At 40.9% G+C, this 19,591-nt stretch overlaps 1 protein-coding gene across 5 annotated transcripts in view; it reads left to right on the forward strand.

Annotated features, from left to right (window-relative positions):
- The first annotated feature begins 2,556 nt into the window (after window positions 1-2,556).
- The window catches only part of Tspan12 (tetraspanin 12), a 67,127-nt gene continuing 50,092 nt past the window's right edge, over window positions 2,557-19,591 (forward strand). Inside the window, exons 1-5 of one of the 5 annotated variants that reach the window (XM_027389959.2) lie at window positions 2,557-2,629; window positions 2,934-3,090; window positions 4,149-4,260; window positions 15,450-15,532; window positions 16,370-16,505. In XM_027389959.2, coding sequence (XP_027245760.1) covers window positions 4,195-4,260; window positions 15,450-15,532; window positions 16,370-16,505 — 285 coding nt within the window. In that variant the 5' untranslated portion in view covers window positions 2,557-2,629; window positions 2,934-3,090; window positions 4,149-4,194. Of the gene's footprint in view, window positions 2,630-2,783; window positions 3,091-3,222; window positions 3,327-3,649; window positions 3,768-4,148; window positions 4,261-15,449; window positions 15,533-16,369; window positions 16,506-19,591 lie in introns of those variants that run through there. The other 4 variants (XM_035451135.1, XM_027389960.2, XM_027389963.2 and 1 more) reach the window with 4 other exon arrangements.

Below are 19,591 nucleotides of genomic sequence, written 5' to 3' on the forward strand. Positions count from 1 at the left end.
TATTAGCCTCTTTTGGCTGATGATTGTGAATACCGGTCTTTATGGCCAGAAACCAGCAAAACTCATTCATTCACACCACTGAGCACCTCTCCTGTTCCTTCTGCCCTACTCTGAGCAGAATGGGTAGGACAAGCTATGCATAAGTGAAATGTCTTGTGCAGAGAAGAGCCTGTGCCCATTTTTCTGCATGGCTGAGTTTTGCTTTTTACTCGGGAGCTGATAAGAGAGTGCTTGTAAATGTAACTCTTACTCATGTTATTACCATTAAATAAACAGAAAGGAACACTTTTGCCTCTTCTCAGCAGGCAGGGACTTACATTTTTAATATCTACAGCAGGAGGGAGGTACTGTAAGTGCCACACACTCAAATAATACTTAATGCAGCATGCAGTGCCTTAGAATGGGTTCCTGCCTTCCGGGCAATGAGTAGAATATGCATTCTTAATACACCACTCCCTGAGTAGAATATGCATTCTTAATACACCACTCTTTCCTCAAATGGTGACGGTGCCCATGTAGTGAATGTTGGTTGAGAAAATGACAGAGCCTACAGAATGACAGCTGTGATGCTCATTCTGGAGAGGGAGGGAAACTGACTACCATCAAGTAGCCCATGAGCTGCCTGGTAGGAGACCCTGCTCAGGCTGTGGAGGCAAAATGGGAGTAGAGAAGTTGCAAGGGGTATGGTCACATTGAGGCCATTACGACTGCCCTGTACTGCAGGGTTTTAAAAGTGTTGAGGTTTCTCATACTGCAGCGGATGAAGCTCCTGAAGACCATTTGTCAGGAGCACCTGAGAAATAACTGCAGCTGGTTTCTTCTCACTTATTAGAGAGTGCTTGTGAATGTGGGATACACTCTATGCTCACCAACCAGCCAGCGAGGGATTTAGTCCTGCTCCACCTGAAGCAGCTCGCCTGCTCATTTGAGACTTCCACCAAACCCAAGTAGATTTTTAAACTTAACTGCACACTAAAGTTGTCTTTGGAGTTTTGAAATTAATTTCAAGCTAAGGCCACACCTTTGGAGACTGACTTCAGTGTGCTGAAGTCCACCAGTGCTTCAGGATTTTTCTCAAAGCTCACTAGCAGTGATCCTAACACAGGGACTTTGACAACCGCTGAACTGTTGTACTAGACCAACAGCTGGGATTCCAGACAGTGGCATGGACTCTGATTGGAATAAGAGGTGATGTTAAACTATTACTTTGGCTTTCTTTTGGTTCCATATTCCTTACTTACTCTAGAAAGAGAGGATAAATGTGCTTCTAAAGCAGCATTTTTATCTGTTTCACTATTTCATCATTCTCGGATAGGTGACCAATCTTCTAACAATGGAAGGGGTTTTCGTTCTGAGACATGAGCATTGTTGGCATTCCTTTTCTCCGTTTTAATGCCAAAGCCTCCCCTCTATGAGGAAATTTCCATATCTTGCAGGAAGTGTGTGGCACCAGCAGCATTTGGATGGTGGTTTGTTTCAGTTGCCTTCCCCGTGAATCAGGCAGCTGCCTTCACTTGTGAACACACTCTTTCTTAGCTCCTCCCCACAATTCCAGAAATCACTGTGTGACTGGAATGGGAGTCATCTGATGGACGCTTTCCTTGCCAGTCTCTGTGGATGGCTGTACTTCTTGTATGCTTCTTAGGGCTGGTTGTCTTAGGATTTGCTTAGGAAGAATGTTAATAGCTTAGCCCTGGGCATCCACATTGTCTCATGGTGTTGACCTCAGTTCCAACCAATTTAGACTATGTCTCCTTGTCACTTTGGTCACAAGGCAAGCAGGTGATGATAGACACACACTACAGCTGCAAATTGTACTGAAGACTCTAGTTATTAGTTTTTCTCAAAGATGTTGCTTGGGTCTCATGTAACACATTTATCGGTGAGGTTTTATTTGCTGGTTAGATGTGGGAACAAATGATCACAGCAATGTTTGCTATTGTGAGGGATAAAACACAATCTCTTTTGGGGAGCAACATGATCCGATCCAGCAATCTTAATTTTTTAGTATGAAATTTCTTACTTCTGAGATAGAAGCTAGGTTTGGAGAGATTCTTTGTGGTTATCATGATACTTCCTGAATTTCTAGTTTTAAAAACAATACTCACTACCCTGTGTGCGTATTGAGATATATCACCAGTTAGAACACAGTCAACATTACCCTATTAAGAGAAAATCAGGAAAGTTTGGATTACTTGTGAATGAATTAATTTGTTTTTTTTTCCCCTATCTGAATTCTAAGCCTGGATAGAGATACAGTTATGGCTTTGCAAATATCAGTGGAGTGGGAAATATATATATATATATATATATATATACATATATATATATATATATATAATATTTTGGGGAGTGAAAGAAATATATAATTTGATTGGGGAGTGCAAGAAATCAATAAGGATCACAGGGCACCACGTTAATGACAAGTCACAGGAGGCGGCTCCATAAAGGTTGTGAAAACTAGCCTCTCATTGCAGGAATTGGGTTGGGCCACCCCTGGCCCCCCTTCTCAAACACAAATATTTTCATATAATAAAAGCCTGTTTCCTTATGCTTGTAACTCAGCCTCCACTCCAGCGACGCCACCATTGTAAAGGGATTTGTTGCGAGGATTCCTCCAGCTTTGCAGGTTTATTTATTTATTTATTTAATTTTTATCTCTCCAGCATTCTATCTTGCAGAAGTGAAGAATCCCTCTGGGGTGTCACTCTGGGTGAGAGGGACAAGAAACACCCACTAGGACCCAACCCGGGCAGCCAGCGGCCGAGCATGCGCTAAGAGTTTGTGCAGCTGGCCCTGGTTGCCACGGCTGCCTCTCCGGACTTGGCGAGGACTTGGGAGGGACAGCGGCGTTGGGAGGTGGCTTAGCAGAGACTTTCCAGCGACTGCTGCCCGGGACTTTTTTTTTTTTTTTCCCCTTTTCTTTTTCCCAGGAGTCAGCGACGGCGACGGCTGGGGAGAGTAAAGACAAGGAAGCGTCTGCTGCTGGAGCCAATGCCGCCCTTTGGCTCTCGAGGAGGAGCGTTCCTGCCCGGATGAGTGTCCGCCGTGTGTCCCCGACTGTCCCCCGGCGGGAGCGCGGCTCGGAAGGTGAGTGGCCACAAGTCCTGCATCTCTTCTGCCCGCCGTCCCAGCAGCCCGCCCGAGAGGCTTCTGCGCTGCACGGTGCGTCCTGCCGGGGGCGCGCAGCCGCGGTGGCTTTGCCTGACCGCGCGGGCTTTGTGCTCTGCGGGCGGACGGCGGGGGACCCCAGGGTCGCAGCGGCGAGCGGGGCCCCGAGGTTGGGGTGGAGTGGGCTGAATGACCTGCCCGGAGTGGGCACAGCGGTACCAGACTTGATTCCCCGAAGTTCCCTCCCTGCCACCCCGCCCCGGGCTCATGCTTTATTCCTGGACGAAAACAGTGTTTCTTACATTCTCCCAAAGAAACCCGAGTCCCGGGGCGGAATCCTAGTTCAGCGCTGCGCCCCCTGTGGTCCCCCGAGTTCACACACGGGCTGTGCGATCGGGTGGTGGGGTGGGGAGCGCGGAGCTCTGTGTGTGTGTTTGTGTGTGTGTGTGTGTGTGTGTGTGTGTGTGTGTGTGTGTGTGTGTGTGTGTGTGTGTGTGTGTGTGTGTGTGTGTGTGTGTGTGTGGTGTGTGTGTGTGTGTGTGTGTGTGTGTGTGGTGTGTGTGTGTGTGTGTGTGTGTGTGTGTGTGTGTGTGTCCATCAGTCCGTCCGGGAATGGGGGTAGCAGTGGAGCCTGTGGCATCTCCAGAGATGTGAAGGTTTGTAACATTTAGGACAGTTGAGAGCAAGCTGTCTCCTGGGAGGGAGCAAAGAAAGTCTCAGAATACAGAAGGCCGCGCCGCAGGTCTCCTGGGAACCAGTTTACTGTGCACCTTCATTCATCCTGAGAGTCAGCCTTTTCTCTCGGCAGCAGGTGTTATCTGAAGCCACGTTAGAACTTTTGGGAGTTTTGTTCCCTTTATGACTCTAACAAGTGACTTTTGATGAGACGATGTCTCGAATAAACTAGGCTTGGGGATTCTGGGGACCCATCTGAAGGCTAGCAGAATACAGGGCTGGCAGAGGGGCGCACTTGCTGTGAAGTTAGTTCTCTGCTATACCCGACCCTGAAGACCGTGGTTGCTTCTTTGCCTGGACAGGTAGGATGTGGTGAAAGGATGGGGCTTCTCCCTCTGGAGATTCACAATGGCCAGAGAAGATTCCGTGAAGTGTTTGCGCTGCTTGCTCTACGCCCTCAATCTGCTCTTTTGGGTAAGTTTACAGTTTCACCATCCCAGCAGGTGGGCATGGCTGGACCCAGTTTTCTGCACCACTAGAGAAGGTGCCAAGGGGTATGGCTCAGCATTAATTAATGACGTGGGATCACATCCTCTGTTTTTCAGAGAAGTAAAATTTGACCTTCTTAAAATGCCTTTGATCTAGCTCAAGTTCCATCTGTAATTAGAAAAAAAAGTCCGCTCCTGTCTACAAGTGCCAGTAACATTAGACATGAAGCCAATCTAAGGATATAAATAAAGGCACGCGCTTGTACTCTGGTAGATAAGACAATTATGACATAGGTCCCAGACACTGCTAGTTTGCAGGACTTTTAGATAACTTTGCAAGCCTTACAACTTTTCTTTACGTCTGAGCCTATAAAAACTGGTTGGGACAGTCTTCATATCCCTTTAGAAGCTTTCATACCTAGAGAGTGTATCAAAAGTCTGGATAGGTTTTTAAAGGAATTCCATATAGTCTAAAAGGTGGTTTCCATGTAACTATTTCTAAGTTGGGATGTGTGAAGAGTTTTATGTATGCTTTTGGAAAGAAAAGACAGCCATTTAAAGATACAAAATACATAAAATTTAACAAGCCCATGGAAATGATTCTGTATGAGTTACTGACACATCATACTTTCATAAAGTGTTAATATATTATTTATAATGCTAAGGAAAATATAAATATTAAAACTGTGACTGCTACTTCAGAAGTCTGTCATGCTTGAGCAAATTCCCTTTTGCCACTTTTATTTCCTTTCAGTAATTTATATTCAATATTTCCTGCTGGAAATTTTAGTGTGCAGTTTATTTCTGTGTCTGTCGTCTGCCTGGCATTGGCCAGCCCCCTTATTTTATATCTGGTCTCTGGAGAGTGGCTTTTTTGTTAAATGGCTCTTTTAGGATTGACACCATTCTAAGATGACAGATGAAGTTGTTAGTAAGTCATCTGAACAATATCCAAAATGACAACTTTTAAAAAGTCAGTATGAAAATTAAAGCATTGAGTAGTTACATTCAGTGTTTGGAAATAGAAAATCATTAATCAATCTTACCATGCTTTTCAATTCTAAAAGGACACATTTTAAAGCGGGTCATGAAATTGCCGATTTAATACCACGTATTAAGACTCTGAGCTCTGTTTCTTCTAATAATGTGTAATTATTACTCTTATTGCTAGGTTTTGACTTGCCTACATTAGGCAGTCTAGTGTCATATTTGTTACTGTTACAGTTTCTCACTAAAGGACCTTTATGGAAGGCCTGGTTGAACTTCCTTTCTTTGTAAATCAGGAAATTGAGAGCAAGTTAAATGGCATGTCAGAGGTCAGCTATTCCCATAGTGGTGCCAGGGACAGGACTAAGCTCTCTGGCACCTAAACGATGCCTTTAACAGGCAGCCTTTACTCACCTCTGAAATCTCCCCATTAATAAGATCTTTTGTTTGTTGTCCAACGAAAAAACAAAGCACTCCGGGGATTTCTTAATATTTTTTTCTATTGGGGAAAAATACCCAAATCATTCTGTAAAGATATTGCTCTTCTGAATAATAAAATTTGCTTACCCCCCCACCCCACACACACACCTTGCCTTAACCATTTGCAGTCCCCTTTATGCTACCAGGGACTGCAAAATGTTATTCTTTTACTGTTAGCCTGTCCTTCAACTTTCTGACTGTGGGAGTATGTATGCCCTGATTTGCTGTTTATCTAGGTTGCTACCTGCTCTGTCTCCAGCCCTCCTCTGCTCCCTCCAATATCTCCTCTGTAACAATCCAGTATGCTCCCACTGTATTTTAATTTGTTTTAGACTAAAGTACCATTTCCTTATCGATACCCACATGTACCTATTCATATACATGCATGACTTCCTATTTCATTGTTTTTGTAATTGTCGTCAACACGAGATTGCTTATACCAAAATATATGTGATGACAGTAGTAACACAAAGACAAAAATGTAGCCAACATCAATAAAATATTAAAATACAACCTATACAAAATAGCTCATATGTGGTTATTATGTATTTGACAGGTAAACTTAGAGCCTTGGTTTTCCAGTTTTTAAAATAGATAGAACAGTTCCTGTATTTTTAGAGCTGTGGTGAGCATTTAGAACAGAGGCACATAGCGAGCGCTGTCTATTTAGAAGCTGTGGCCAGTGATCTTACCACAATCTTGCTAATCTCCTCAAGGAGACAAACAGGAAGTGGATTGCTACTATTCCTGGTAGTAGGAGTGGTGATTATTATTGTCCTGATTAGAACTGCTGTTACTGCCGTCACTACCACTATACTTTTGATCCAGTAACCTTGTTTTGGCATTCTACAGCTTAGAAATAAAGTCATTAATATACCTTATAATTTGTACGAAAGTGTCAGTTGCCACTTTGTTAGGAATGTTGTGCTTTTCAGTTTTGGCCAGTCTGAAAATTTAAAGTATTATGTTATTATTACTATACTTCCTACCTCTCCTGCAAGAATTACCACCTGCATATATATTTACACATATTTTTGATGCACTTTCTCTTATACTTACATTCATTGCCTATTTTGTCCTTATTGAAGTTTCCCTCTTGCTTGGTGATTTTGTCAGTTGTTACACAGTAGTGAAACACATTTTTATAATTTTTTTATACAATTTTTTTGTAGATGGGTATATGTTCTTTTATAGCACTGACACTTTTTGTCTTGGCTATTTTTCTTTTTCCAGATAGACTTTAAGATTGTTTTTCAAAGTGTGAGTGTGTGTGTGTGTGTGTGTGTGTGTGTGTGTATGTGGGTCTGCCAGGGCCATGGCTTGTAGGTGGACACCACAGGGTGATTTTGTATCATCAATACCCTTCTTCTACCTGTATGTGGATTTAGTTGAACCCAGGTATTTAGGTTTGTGTGGCAAGTCTTTCCCGACTGAGATGTAGTGCCAGCCCTAAGATTTTTCTTTCATTCAGTTAAAAATATCCATGTTGCAATATTGCTCTTGCTTGCAATCCTACCAGTGGAAAGGCTGATACAGGAGGATTGCCTTGAATTCAAATTCAGCCTGGTTAGGTAATGAGGTCTAAGCTAGCTCTTGGATGCAAAATGAAACTTTGTTTCAAAAATAAAACAAATAGCTGGTAAACAAACAAACAAACAAAACAAAACAACCCTTCTGAAATATTTGTTAAACTCGGTTATGGAATGATTATTCTAACTTTGGGAAAGCTTGGCAATATGTTTTAGAGAGAAAAGAAAATATTTTCCTTTGTGACCAGCTTTTGGTCTGCCCCATGGCGTGTATCTTCTCTCCAGTTTTCATCACACACCGTACACAGGCTTCTTTCTTCCTCCTTCCCTTTTTAATGATGTTTTTAATAAAGAGAGCAGTGCTCAGATGAGCCCAGCAACTTAGTAACGCTCTCGGAAGCATCAGAACAGGAAGTCCAGGTCCAGCATTGTTTATTTATGCATATGTAGAAAATAGAAAAGTTATACTGCTGGGAACCATGCTGAATGCACTTGCAGTGATGATCCTGTGGGAAAGGATAAGCTATCCACCTGCTCTTTCCACACCCTCTAGCTGCCTCTCAGTCCACAGAGTGCAGGAAAATCACCTGGGTGTGCTGCTAAACTTCAGGCTCAGCTCGTGTGTGTGTGTGTGTGTGTGTGTGTGTGTGTGTGTGTGTGTGTGTGTGTGTGTGTGCGCGCGAACGTGCGCATGCTCACACAAGTGTGCTGGAATTGAACTGAAGGCCTTGGACGCGCCAGGCAAGTAGTCTGCCACTGAATTATATCCCTAGCTCTCAACATGTTGATGAAGTTTCTCTGTCACATATTTGGTCTGAGCTGTTAACCTTTCTTCACCAGTGCTGACTTCTAGTTACCATTGGCATTACAGAGAGGACAAGCAGATGTGGTATCTACATCCCTTTTCCTAAATCAGACTTCACATCCTGATGATGGAAAGGAGCCTCTCTCTCTCTTTTGCAAGTTGACACGTCTTCCCTTGTTACCCACAGGACTCCAAAGTAGAACCTTCTATGCTTCATATCTTAAATTCACAAATTCATTCTTTTATGTATCGTATTGGCACTCAATTTTTTTTCTTCTGCAGAAAACAATACATCCTAATTGGGAAAACATAACCCATGTAATTTTTGTTTCGCTATCCTTAGAATTGAAAAGTCTTTAAGGCAAAGCATAGGTCTTGAGTATTTAACTTTTGTTAAGTATGAGGTGTCAATGTGTTTAAGAGGAACCAATCCACAGGTCCTCAGACCCCAGCACTCTGCGTTCTCTTCATTCCTTAGGAGCTGTCTCATCTGACTTGTCATGTGTTGAGTGTCTTCTACATTATGAAGAAGCTTGACCCTGCTGTGACTGCACAGGGACAGAGGATAGACTCTGGTTGCCTGGTGTTGCATGGGTGTTGTGCAGCTGTGTGGGCGCAGCACATAGGAAGTGATTGATACTGGCTCTCTTCTGCTGAGTGCCCTCTGGAGAAGATGATGCTTCTTACTGGGCAAGATGCTGAAAGGGCAGGGATTATCTTTATCTGAAGCATCACACTCTTCCTGTTCGAAGGACACATTACTTAAAAGAAATGAAAGCTTTCTTCTGTTTTAAAAGTGACTTCTGTAGTTTTCTGATATGGTACTATTCTTAGGTGATATGTGCCTGTGCCTGTTATTATAAAGAGGAATAGTATGATTTTTTTGAAAGTTTATGAAAATGGCAGATAGTTTGTATTTCACGATTGTGTATTTGTTTGTATTTTTCTTAAAGTGTGATACCCTTTCTGTAATGCTTAGTTCCTTTTTGCACTTACAATATGAGTGTCATTGGTGTTGGCTTACCATTTTAAAAGATGCTAATGGTAAACTTTTCCTGATTCAACATGAATAGAGACCTAGAAGAACTAAAAGGTGAACAGCAAATCTTGTTTATGGTTTAGGAATGGGCTGTGGATGGATGAAGCAACAGGAGGCATGGAAGGAATTCTCCTTGTTTTATCTGGACATCAGTATCTGTAGCGAGATTTTCTACCATACACTCCTTAAATAGTTGCACCCTTGGCAAGAGAGAGTTTGCCTCCAAAAAACAGTTATTATGTCATATTAAAATTCTTTTAAAATTGATACTCTTAGTTTTATGCTATGAATGGCATTCAGTTTTTTTAGACTCTTCCTAAATGGTGGTGAAAAGCCTTCTGATTTTTTTTGAGCCCTCTTAAACATAAATTATCATCATAAAAAATTTAATAAAGGCAAAACTACTATTTTTGGAATACATTGTCTCAACTGTCATATGCTTGAATCCCTGTGAACCTCGTGGAATGCTTTTGTGGAGTAGATGGTAGATTCTGGATTATATCCATTCCTACTGGAGACAGAAACATTGGGTCCCTTACCCATCCTACCAACTTACCTCAAGGAATAACCGCAAGCTAGGACACTGGGACAGTAGAGTTGACTACCCCAAATTATCAAACTGCAGTGCAGAATGAAACCTTCTACCTTTCTTCTGTGACCATATTCATTCTCTTGTAAACCAGTGTGAGTCTGAGAATGATGTCTCCACTAATTATATCAGAACACCGGAGACTTAAATGTGAGTCTCTCTGGTCCAGGGAAGCAAAGTCATCATAAGCAGGGAGAGATGATGATGTTTGAAAACTCTCATTCCAAACTGTTATTCTGGGTGCTATTGATTGCCACTTCTGATTAATGGAGTCTGTACTTAAATTATGTCCGTAGGTAATTTCTCAATCTTTTCTGGCCATTATTAACATTGTCTATTCTTCCAAAATGTTGACAAATAGTTTTATCCGTTTGTTCTCTTTGTTTTTATTATCCCCTCCTACAAGGGAAGCTGGGAAGACATGCAGGGCGGGGGTGGAGGTATCATGGGAACATGTAGCTTTGTCCTCTAAATCAGCAAGAGTTTATTTAATTTTTAAGTAAATAAAAAGTCAGTTTTTAAAGAAGCAAAGCTCTTGCTTTGGTCTTAGATTCTACAAGATGAGTAGATGGGAGCTTTTGAAAGCCTGGATGTTTTGTCTGAGAGCTCTTTGTAAAGACAGAAGGAGAACTAAGATCTAGACCTTGCTGGCATTATATCCTTGCTAACAGATTGGACACACAAAGGAAAATTCAGGAAGGTAGTTTTAGACATCTCTCACTCTTGAAGAGAATTTGTGCCACTACCATGTTCTATGACTTATGCAAACAGTTGAAATTAAAAGCTTTGTTTTTGGCAATGACCTAGTTTGTGTAAACTATAGGTTTATGTTTCATAGCACAACTTAGAAAATGTGGCTGCGTACACAGTTCTGATTTACAAAACAACTTGACTTAACACTCTTACCCCCATAATTAGATTCAGCAGAAATTGGACCATGCTATCAATAGAGAACATTTGATATTTCTAATTATTTGACATAGCATTTTTCTAAGCACTTCACAAGACAGCATGTAGCAAATGTCAAAGGCATATCTATGAAGTAATAATTTTTTTCTACATATTTTCTTGATAGACGTTTAGACAATGTGTGACAGTATTGGACATCATGAGTAACAGGTGGATATTATGTCCCTGATTTGACCCATATGTGCAAAATTCATAAGTTAGAATATGAATACCCATAAATATACACAGTATTTTGTATGCTTAGTCAAAAAGAGGGAATGTAAGTCTAAAAATAAATACTAATTTGAAGAATTCACAGAAAATACCACAATTAAGTTAGGAGCGTGGGTTGTTCCTGTAAGTTATACTTCTAAGTTACATAATGCCAGGATGATTGATTGAAGAGATTCAGTCTCCTTTTGGTTTAGTTCTTCTGTGTGGCCATGTTCCATTTGCACCTTCTGTTACCACTTTCCCAGCTTCCATGAATAAAATCACTCCTTGAGGATGAGATGGTTTTCAGGAAGTTAAGCCATTTAGTTTCAGAGGTGCTTGCTTACTGTGGTAGCAGGCTTTGTGTTGATATTTATTTTGACTAGTGTTCCAGGCACAGATGCAATGTTTGCTAGACACCTGCCAGGATACCATAGTGAGACAGAATAGAATGTAAAGTTTACAGTTTGAAGCATTCCTGTACTAGTTTCTAACCTGCATTGTAAATCATTGCATTATCATTTGGCTGGCATCTCCCTACAGAAATTTTTAGCACGTGAAGTTTAGTTCTGTAAGAGCATCTACTTTTGCTGAAGATCTCTAATATTCAGCTTGCTTAGAAAGCAGAAAACATTTCCACAATTCTTTTCCCATTTACTCACTTAACTGGTATTTGGCCCTACTGAGTGCGTGCTCTTCAGATGGGTAGGTAAAACAGGAAATGAGATAGAGGCTCCCCCAGGGCTGTAGCAAGAGCATTCAGAGTGCTGAGGGTACAGAGGGAGCCTGGAGACAGTCTTTCCACTCTATCTGGTGTTTGGGCTGGTGTCCAAGGAGAAGTGGAGGTTACTTTGCTCCTGAGGACTGCAAGGTCAGTGTGAGGCAGAGGCAATTGCAAAAGCAGACATGGGACCTTGGGAGATGTGCATGGTGACCTTTGCAAGGACTTCCATCATTGTTCAACTATGGGAAGGAGCTGACAGCAAATGGATAGAAGAACTAGGTTAAAGAGTAAGAGTGCCTTGCGTGACCTCTGCAGCCATTTAAACTTTATTCTTTAGGAGGGAAGAGGCAGTAAGAGTTGGGGAATGGCATAGGAACAGCTGTGTGCTGATGCATGCTTGATCCTGTATTGTGGAATAGGAGTCTATGAATGGAGAGATATCTTATAAAGATGATTGCTACATCCTGACAAGAGAGGATGGGGGCTTGAACTAGCCTGAAGCAGCAGGAAATGGGGAGGGATTTGCCAGATGCCTCTCAGGAACCATGTAAGAGATCCAAAACTAATTAAATGTCCAGCAAGGAAGAGGGAGAGGTTCAGGCTGTCTGCCAAGTTGCCAGTCGATGTGATTGAAGGGTTCATTATTCCATTCACTAAGCTTGTAAACACCATGAGGGGGACAAAAGAACAGAGCTGAGATCAGTTTTAGACACGCTAAGATTGAGCATGGCCATCCAGTGGCTCTCTGCGCTGTGTACTTGGTAGACCTCCACAGTCTAGATTCTTACATTGAGAAAGATTAAGAGACACTCTTTGGTCAAAAGTTATTTTTTAATGATAATTTAAAAGTGGAAAAACAAACCCAAGAAAGATTAAAAGTCATTGGCTGAAAAGGTACAGAAATGGCATTCTAGTTCAAGTATAGAGTTCAATGGCTTCCCATTGTCATCATGAACAAGGACGTACACCATCAGGTGGCTTCCAAGGCCATTATCTGACCTTTGTCTGCTTGTGCACTCCCACCAGGAGCAATTTCCCTCTCCTGAACATATCATGCTGCCTTCCACTCTGGAACCTTTGCTCTTCTTTTTGACTGGAAAGTTCTTTTTGTCCCTTTCCTTCCTAATTAACTTGACATTGCTCTTCAGATTCCAGCTTCCTTAGAGAAGTCCCCTTGACCCTGTGGATTGGGTCAGACAGCCCAAAAGGAGTTGTTAAAGCATCTTGTACTATTTCTTTCCTGCATGCATGTTCACACCTCTGACGAGTTGGTAATGTGTGTCCTCTTCCTTCCGTTAATTGCATCATGGAGATAGTGTCAGTTTCTTCTCATTAGAGTGTCTCCAGCACACAGCACGTACCTGGCCAAGGCCAATGTATATTCTTTGAATGGAATAATGACTTCAAAGCCAAGGCTTTATTTATCCTGCCATTTAATAAATGTTCAAAAGAAATGAATTTCTTTTTTCTCATTGTTTTTCTATCTCTCTCAAGTAGAAGAACTGTCTCTAGTGACAACTGTTAATACATTTCACACAATGAAGACTCAGGACTGTAATGTTGAAAATGGATTAAGAAACACAAGGATGAGTTGGACAGGCATGAAGAAGGAGCAGATATGATCAAAATGCGTTATACTGGTGCAGGAAATTCTCAAAATGATTAAAAAGAAAACAAAAAGACATTTAAGGATGGAGATCTGAAGATTGTTTCATACTTTGTAGAGCAGCAAAGGGGTTCTTTATAGCTGCAAAATAATTTGAAATAGTGAAATACCCTATCATTTTGACATTTCCAAGGTAAAGACCCACATATAGTCAAGTAGATGTGAGATTAAAGATGTAGAATAGAGTTTTGTAAACAAACGATGAGATGGTGAGTTCACTCACCGGTTTCCCAGCAGAGAGCCATTCTTCAAGACGGGGAGGACATGAGCTCACTTTGGAGGCTCTATCTAGAGAGCCCATTTCGAGGTCAGTGTCTGCATCAGCTCAGACTCATTACTATCTCAGATGACCATCCCCTCAGCATTAACTCTGAAAGAATGGATGTTCATCAAAATGCCAGAATTGTTAGAAATCAGGTTACATCAGATTTCTTGAGTGTCATACTATGTTTAAGAGAAACAATGACACATTTTGAAAAGATTTCAGATAAAATAGGAAAATCTTCAGAACCCAAGAACCAACTTTCCCTTTTTTAAGCAAAGGTTTCCAGGCAGGGTCACTACCAACATGCTTTAGGTAGTTCTTTTTCCTTGCATTTTTGAGTTATGAGATTTTAAAACACATATCAACTTGAAAGGACTCTAATGAATCCCAGTGTCTGTAGTTGCCAGCACACTCTGCTCTACTTTCAGCTAACCTTCCCTGCAGGACTTGGTTACTTATTACTGCCTCTCAGTCATAGTTAAATTTCAGCCACAAGTCACAATGGATATATAGAAAGAAAGAGACTTTAAAAGTAAATTGAATTTGTATTCATACCTAAAAGAATAATCAAGTTCTTAGTATTTTTAAACACCCAATCAATGTTTCTCCAGTTTTCCGCGAATTTCTTTGCAATTGATTTGTTTGAATCAGAGTTCAGAGCAGGTCAACCATACCACATTGGGCAATTTCTTGAACGCCTTTTAATCTTTAACAGATTTTCCTTTCTTTTTTAAAAATTCATATTTCAATGTCTACTTTTTTAAATTGAAGAAACAATCTTGTTTGTCTTGTGAAATAATCTCATGTTCTTGAGTTTATTTACTGTGTCCCAGAAGTGGTGGTTAGAGCTAGACCTTGTGGTTTGTTCTCATTAACCAATACAGTTGGATATTTAATTGGGTTGAAGCTCGATTTTTTGGTAAAAATGTACATATTTCTGGGTACTGCTCATTGCTCAGATCATGAGACCTACAGTGTCTGATTGTATATTTTATTGAACTAGATGTGTCAGTTGGGTCTTGTGTGCTCAGTCTGATCTTTCCCTTCTCTATAGCTCCCTCAGCGTTTCATGGCTGCAGTGGTCCTCAGCCCAGCCAATGAACTGGAACAACCATCAAACTGTCACACCGATGCCGCTTTGTCCCTACCCCGAGGGCTGGTCTACTGTGGGCTCAGGAAATGTTTGAGTCCTAGGTGACTCTAATGTACAAACAAGACTGAGAATCTCTGATCTGCTAATTTTGTCTGCCGTTGAAGAATTTCCTGTATAGTACCAACATTTCAGGAGAAGTTGTTAAAATGGTGTTACTGCAGTATAATGGCTGCATGTATGACTAGAAATTCTGCTATTAAAAATCTCACCAGTCTTTGGCTCTGTCTTTACTTTGTATAGGAAAAATAGAATAAAAATAAATAGGAGGTTCATGTCATTTTCTGAATAGTGATTTGTGTGTCCATCATGCTATAATGATCATCCTTGAGGTTGGAACATATTGATGTTACATTTATTGTTATTACTATCATTCTGATACTTTGTTTGGATTTTAGTCAATAGAAGCTTTTATGGTAGCTCCTGTAACCCTTCTGACAATATTTAATTGTTCAGAACCATATTTAATTGCTTCATTGTGTTTAAGGATGACGCTTTTAAGTTCATCTTGTAGATTTAAAAGTTGAGTTGTTCCTAGGTACTTTCTTCACTGAACTTGACACCACCCACTTAAGAGTTCACTGGTCTGTACCTTATTTGCAGATATTCTATTTAATGGGTTAACCAGATTTTTATGGTACCAGTAAAATTCAGTAGAAAGCCAAAGGTTATTAGGAAAACCATGAAAATTATATAACAAATTTTCCATTTAAGGTTGTTAGTCTTCAAGTGAATGCTGCATAAATCTCTGGTAACCAGTTTGTTATTTCTTCTCTTTAGTTAATGTCCATCGGTGTCTTGGCTGTTTCTGCTTGGATGAGGGACTACCTGAATAATGTTTTGACTTTAACCGCAGAAACAAGGTAGGTGTATTGAATTCTTTCACTTGCTCTCCCCAGATCCCAGTTTTTAAACATCTTTTCTCTGACCTGTTCATTGAGCTGTTCTCTTCCACAATCTTGTAGAATACATTTTTTTCCTGCACCAGCAACTTATTTGCTGAAATTAACATTTATTTCTCACATTTTCATTAAGGAAAACTACTAGTCCTGCAGGACGTCAGATAATAGTACATTTACATGGACAGTTCTGTGGTTAGTAACATACCAGTTGTCTGGCTTGTCCTTGTCTATGAGTGGAGACTGTAATATATACCACTCTTAAATCATGGTAAGGATCAAGTGAGAAGAAAGCTTTTTGAAAAGTCTTTAATGCAACAAAACTTTTAAGCATTGAATAATTGGCTAAGTTCAATTATCATCACCATCACAGACTCTGGTTAATCCTAGCAAAAAGTTCCCTCTTTACCTTCTCCTGTTCTCCAATTTTTCCATGTATTCGTGTTTCCCTCACATTAGAAAATGATTAGTTATCAGAGAGAAGAAAAGTTCTGTAGAGACTCCAAGATCAGAGAAAAGGACAATTCCTCTGGTTGCAACCTCATGTGGGTTCCTTAGGCTGGTGCTTTGGAGCCTATAATTAAAAGGGGTTGGGGTAGAAATGCTAACACCTACATAAAAACTAAAACAAAGATAAAATAAGCAAGCAAATAGACACAAAGTGACAAGTCACCAGCTTTTAAAGGAAGATAATTGGCAGAACCATAGCTCACAGTGGCATTTGCTCAGTCTCTGGGTCTGGGAAGCATTTTGATCTTTGGATAATGCTATTTATCATATGATATGATCTTCCTCTTTTAGGGTAGAAGAGGCAGTCATATTGACTTACTTCCCCGTGGTTCACCCAGTCATGATTGCTGTTTGCTGTTTCCTTATCATCGTGGGAATGTTGGGATATTGTGGAACCGTGAAAAGAAATCTGTTGCTTCTTGCATGGGTACAGTTTATACCTTCTATTTATTACACTTAAAACATCATGTGATAGTGCATTGTTATGAGTCCATAACTGTATTAGCAAGACTAAGAGGTAGTCATAACAGCATCCTGTCAGATGGGACCTTTCTCTCAATAAGAGATGACATTGGCACAGATATTAGCTATATTTGCATGATCAGGCAGGGAGATAACACATACTATTTAATTATTTCACTCTGGCTCTGTTTTGACATTATCTTTTGATAATAATTTCTTTTAATGGTATAGATCTTCTTCCCTTCAGGGCCAGAGTTGAGACATCATAATGGACACATCTCTCTTTCAAACAACCCACCTGACTACCCTATTTAGAAATTCAGGTGGTGAGATGAGATGGATGGTATATTGTAATTCCTGTGCTATCTTATATGGTCTTGTGGGCACAAGAATCTTGGTTTCCTTAATCTAATTTTTTTAACTGAAACAGTTGTGCCAAATTACTTCTTAAATTGATTTTACTCCTTCAGCTTCTATAATTAATCTTATAACGATTGCTAAACTTTACAAACTAAAAATGAGAGTCAATTAAAATAGTTTACATGTGCATTTCTAAAAAAAATACTGAAAGTGGCATTCCTGTGCCACCAGGCAGTGGGCCTGCTAACATGTAAACTGTGGCCATGGGAGACTCCAGAAAAATTAATTCATTGACTGTGTTCCTTTCTTTGTAGTAGGTTTCAAAATGAGTAGTTTGCTAGCTAACTGGATCTTTGGGCAGAATGAAGGAACTACTTTTCAGCACTTACAGTATTTCCATAAGGCAAAAACCTCCCAGCACAACTGACTTTAGGTTACTAAGATGACATCACTGAATTCAGGGCTAGGGAGGAGTGAGTACAAATTGGCTCCCCACAGCCAGCTTGCTCAAATCTGTGCTTGCCAGGCTTCCAACCAAGCCAATTCAAACAGAATCTGAGTGTGAATCTGAATTAAGCACTAGATGTCATAACCTTGAATAAATTATTCTGTATGTTCCTTGGAGAGTATCTCCCAGGTTGGAGAATAGAAAACAAAAGCTGCAGAAAGTAAACCATACTCATAGAATGGGAAATGTGCCTTGCGCCCTGCACACTAACACACTTGGGCCATAGAGAATAAAATGGTAGAGGGTTTCAGAGATTATGGTGTTCTCATGGTGTCTTTAAGAAACTCAGGGAAGTTTAAGAATTCATGTGAGTGACTTCATACATGGCTCCTATAATCTGAATACTGGGGAAATGCATTTCAAAGGCAAGAAACCGCAGCAGCCTTCCTAAAAACTACAATGCTACAATGATCTGTCAAGACCAGTTTCTTTCATATTCAGTTTCAATGTGATTGGTATTTTCTGCTTCCTTCCAACTTTTACTCTGGATTGTCCTTGGAAAGTGGTATGAGGTGATGTGGGGTCAGGTATATTATGGGAACCACAAAAACTTTTGAGAACACATTATAAAAACCATTCATGTATTCCATTAGGCCGTCTCAATGCCAGCAAAAGAAGCCGGTAGAGTAATTCAGTCTGCTGTTTGACATATTTGACCCAGATTTGTGAATGAGTGTCTAGTTTGTGATGTAGGAAAAGGCCTTATAATACACAGTGGCATGGAAGACTGAGGTCATATTGGCGTTCACTTATTCATTCACTGATTGTTTAAACTTATTGAGCTTGTATATGCTACATGGATTTTTTTTTTCTTTGCCATCAGAGCAATGCCCGTGATAGATGGATAATTCCACTGTTCTCTGATAAGACCTCTATGAGGATTTACAATGGGTACTCTAAGTTCAGAGAGGAAAAGCTTTAGGACACCCTTAAGGGTCAGCACAGTCTGGGGTTGTAGTGGTGATGTTGAGCCCATCCTCTTGATTGCCCCTTCCTGTCTCCTCTTCCTTTCTTGTTTGCTTGTGTTCTTTTTCAGGTGGTATCTTTGGGATATTGCTTCTCTCTTCAAAGGTGTCACCTACATCCTGTTTCCTCCTCCTGTCAACTGTCTTTGCTAGTCCAATCTCCATTCTCATTATAGCTTCACTACTCAATGCAAGCTTCCAGACCTTGCTCTGTCTAGACCCAAGCACAGCTTCTCCATTGCCAAAAATAAACTGTGCTCTCAACTCCCCATGGCCCATCACTCCCAACTAATATGTATCTGCTGCTTCTCAAGTTGTTCATCCCCCAGGTTCCTCCCCAAGCTCTCTCTGTCATAGCCAGTCCCTATGGGTCCTGGTTCTACAACCACTGGGAACTCAGCCCCCTTTTCCATTCTTATTTGGTTTGCTCTTGTACAAGCTCTCAGGATAGAGTTTCCTGCCTCCACTATTGCCTGTTCTAACCCACTGTAGCTTGGTTAAGCCAATACAACCATGATCATATTACTCCTGTTATGCTCTAAGACTTTGATAGTCTCTCCATTGGGTAGTGAAGGAACTTGCATCTGGAACTTGCATCAAGCCCTTATATAGCTAAGCACTCATCTGCCAGTTTTAACTCCCATACCTACTTCATTATTCTCTAGTTAAGGTGTATTTTCTGATCTCTGGGCAGTTTTTCTTCTCCCTTTCCCTGCCTTTATTCTTGCTGTCTCTTTAAGAATTCTTGTCTTCTCGGGAAGAGTGATGAGGAAAGGGGTCAAATCCAGGCTGGTGAAACCCACAGAAACAGCTGACTGGAACAAGGGGGAACTCTTGGTCCCTAGACTGATAGCTGGGAAACCAGCATGGGACCTATCCAGACCCCATGAATGTGGGTGTCAGTGTGGAAACCTCAGAAATCTATGGGGCCTTTTGTAGTAGATCAGTATTTATCCCTAGCATAGGAATGGACTTTGGGAGCCCATGCCACATAGAGGGATACTCTCTCAGCCTAAATACACGGGGGAGGGCCTAGGCCCTATCCCAAAGGATATGACAGATTCTGGAGACCCTCCTATTGAAGGTCTCATCCTCCCTGGGGAGTAGAAAGGGTATGGGATAGGTAGGGTGTTAGTTGGGGGGGGGTTAAGGGAAGAGGGGAGGGAGAAAGAACTGGGAGTGACATGCAAAATAATCTTGTTTCTAACTTAAATTAAA

This window comes from Cricetulus griseus, assembly GCF_003668045.3.
Source record: "Cricetulus griseus strain 17A/GY chromosome 1 unlocalized genomic scaffold, alternate assembly CriGri-PICRH-1.0 chr1_0, whole genome shotgun sequence".
NCBI classification, from domain to species: domain Eukaryota; kingdom Metazoa; phylum Chordata; class Mammalia; order Rodentia; family Cricetidae; genus Cricetulus; species Cricetulus griseus.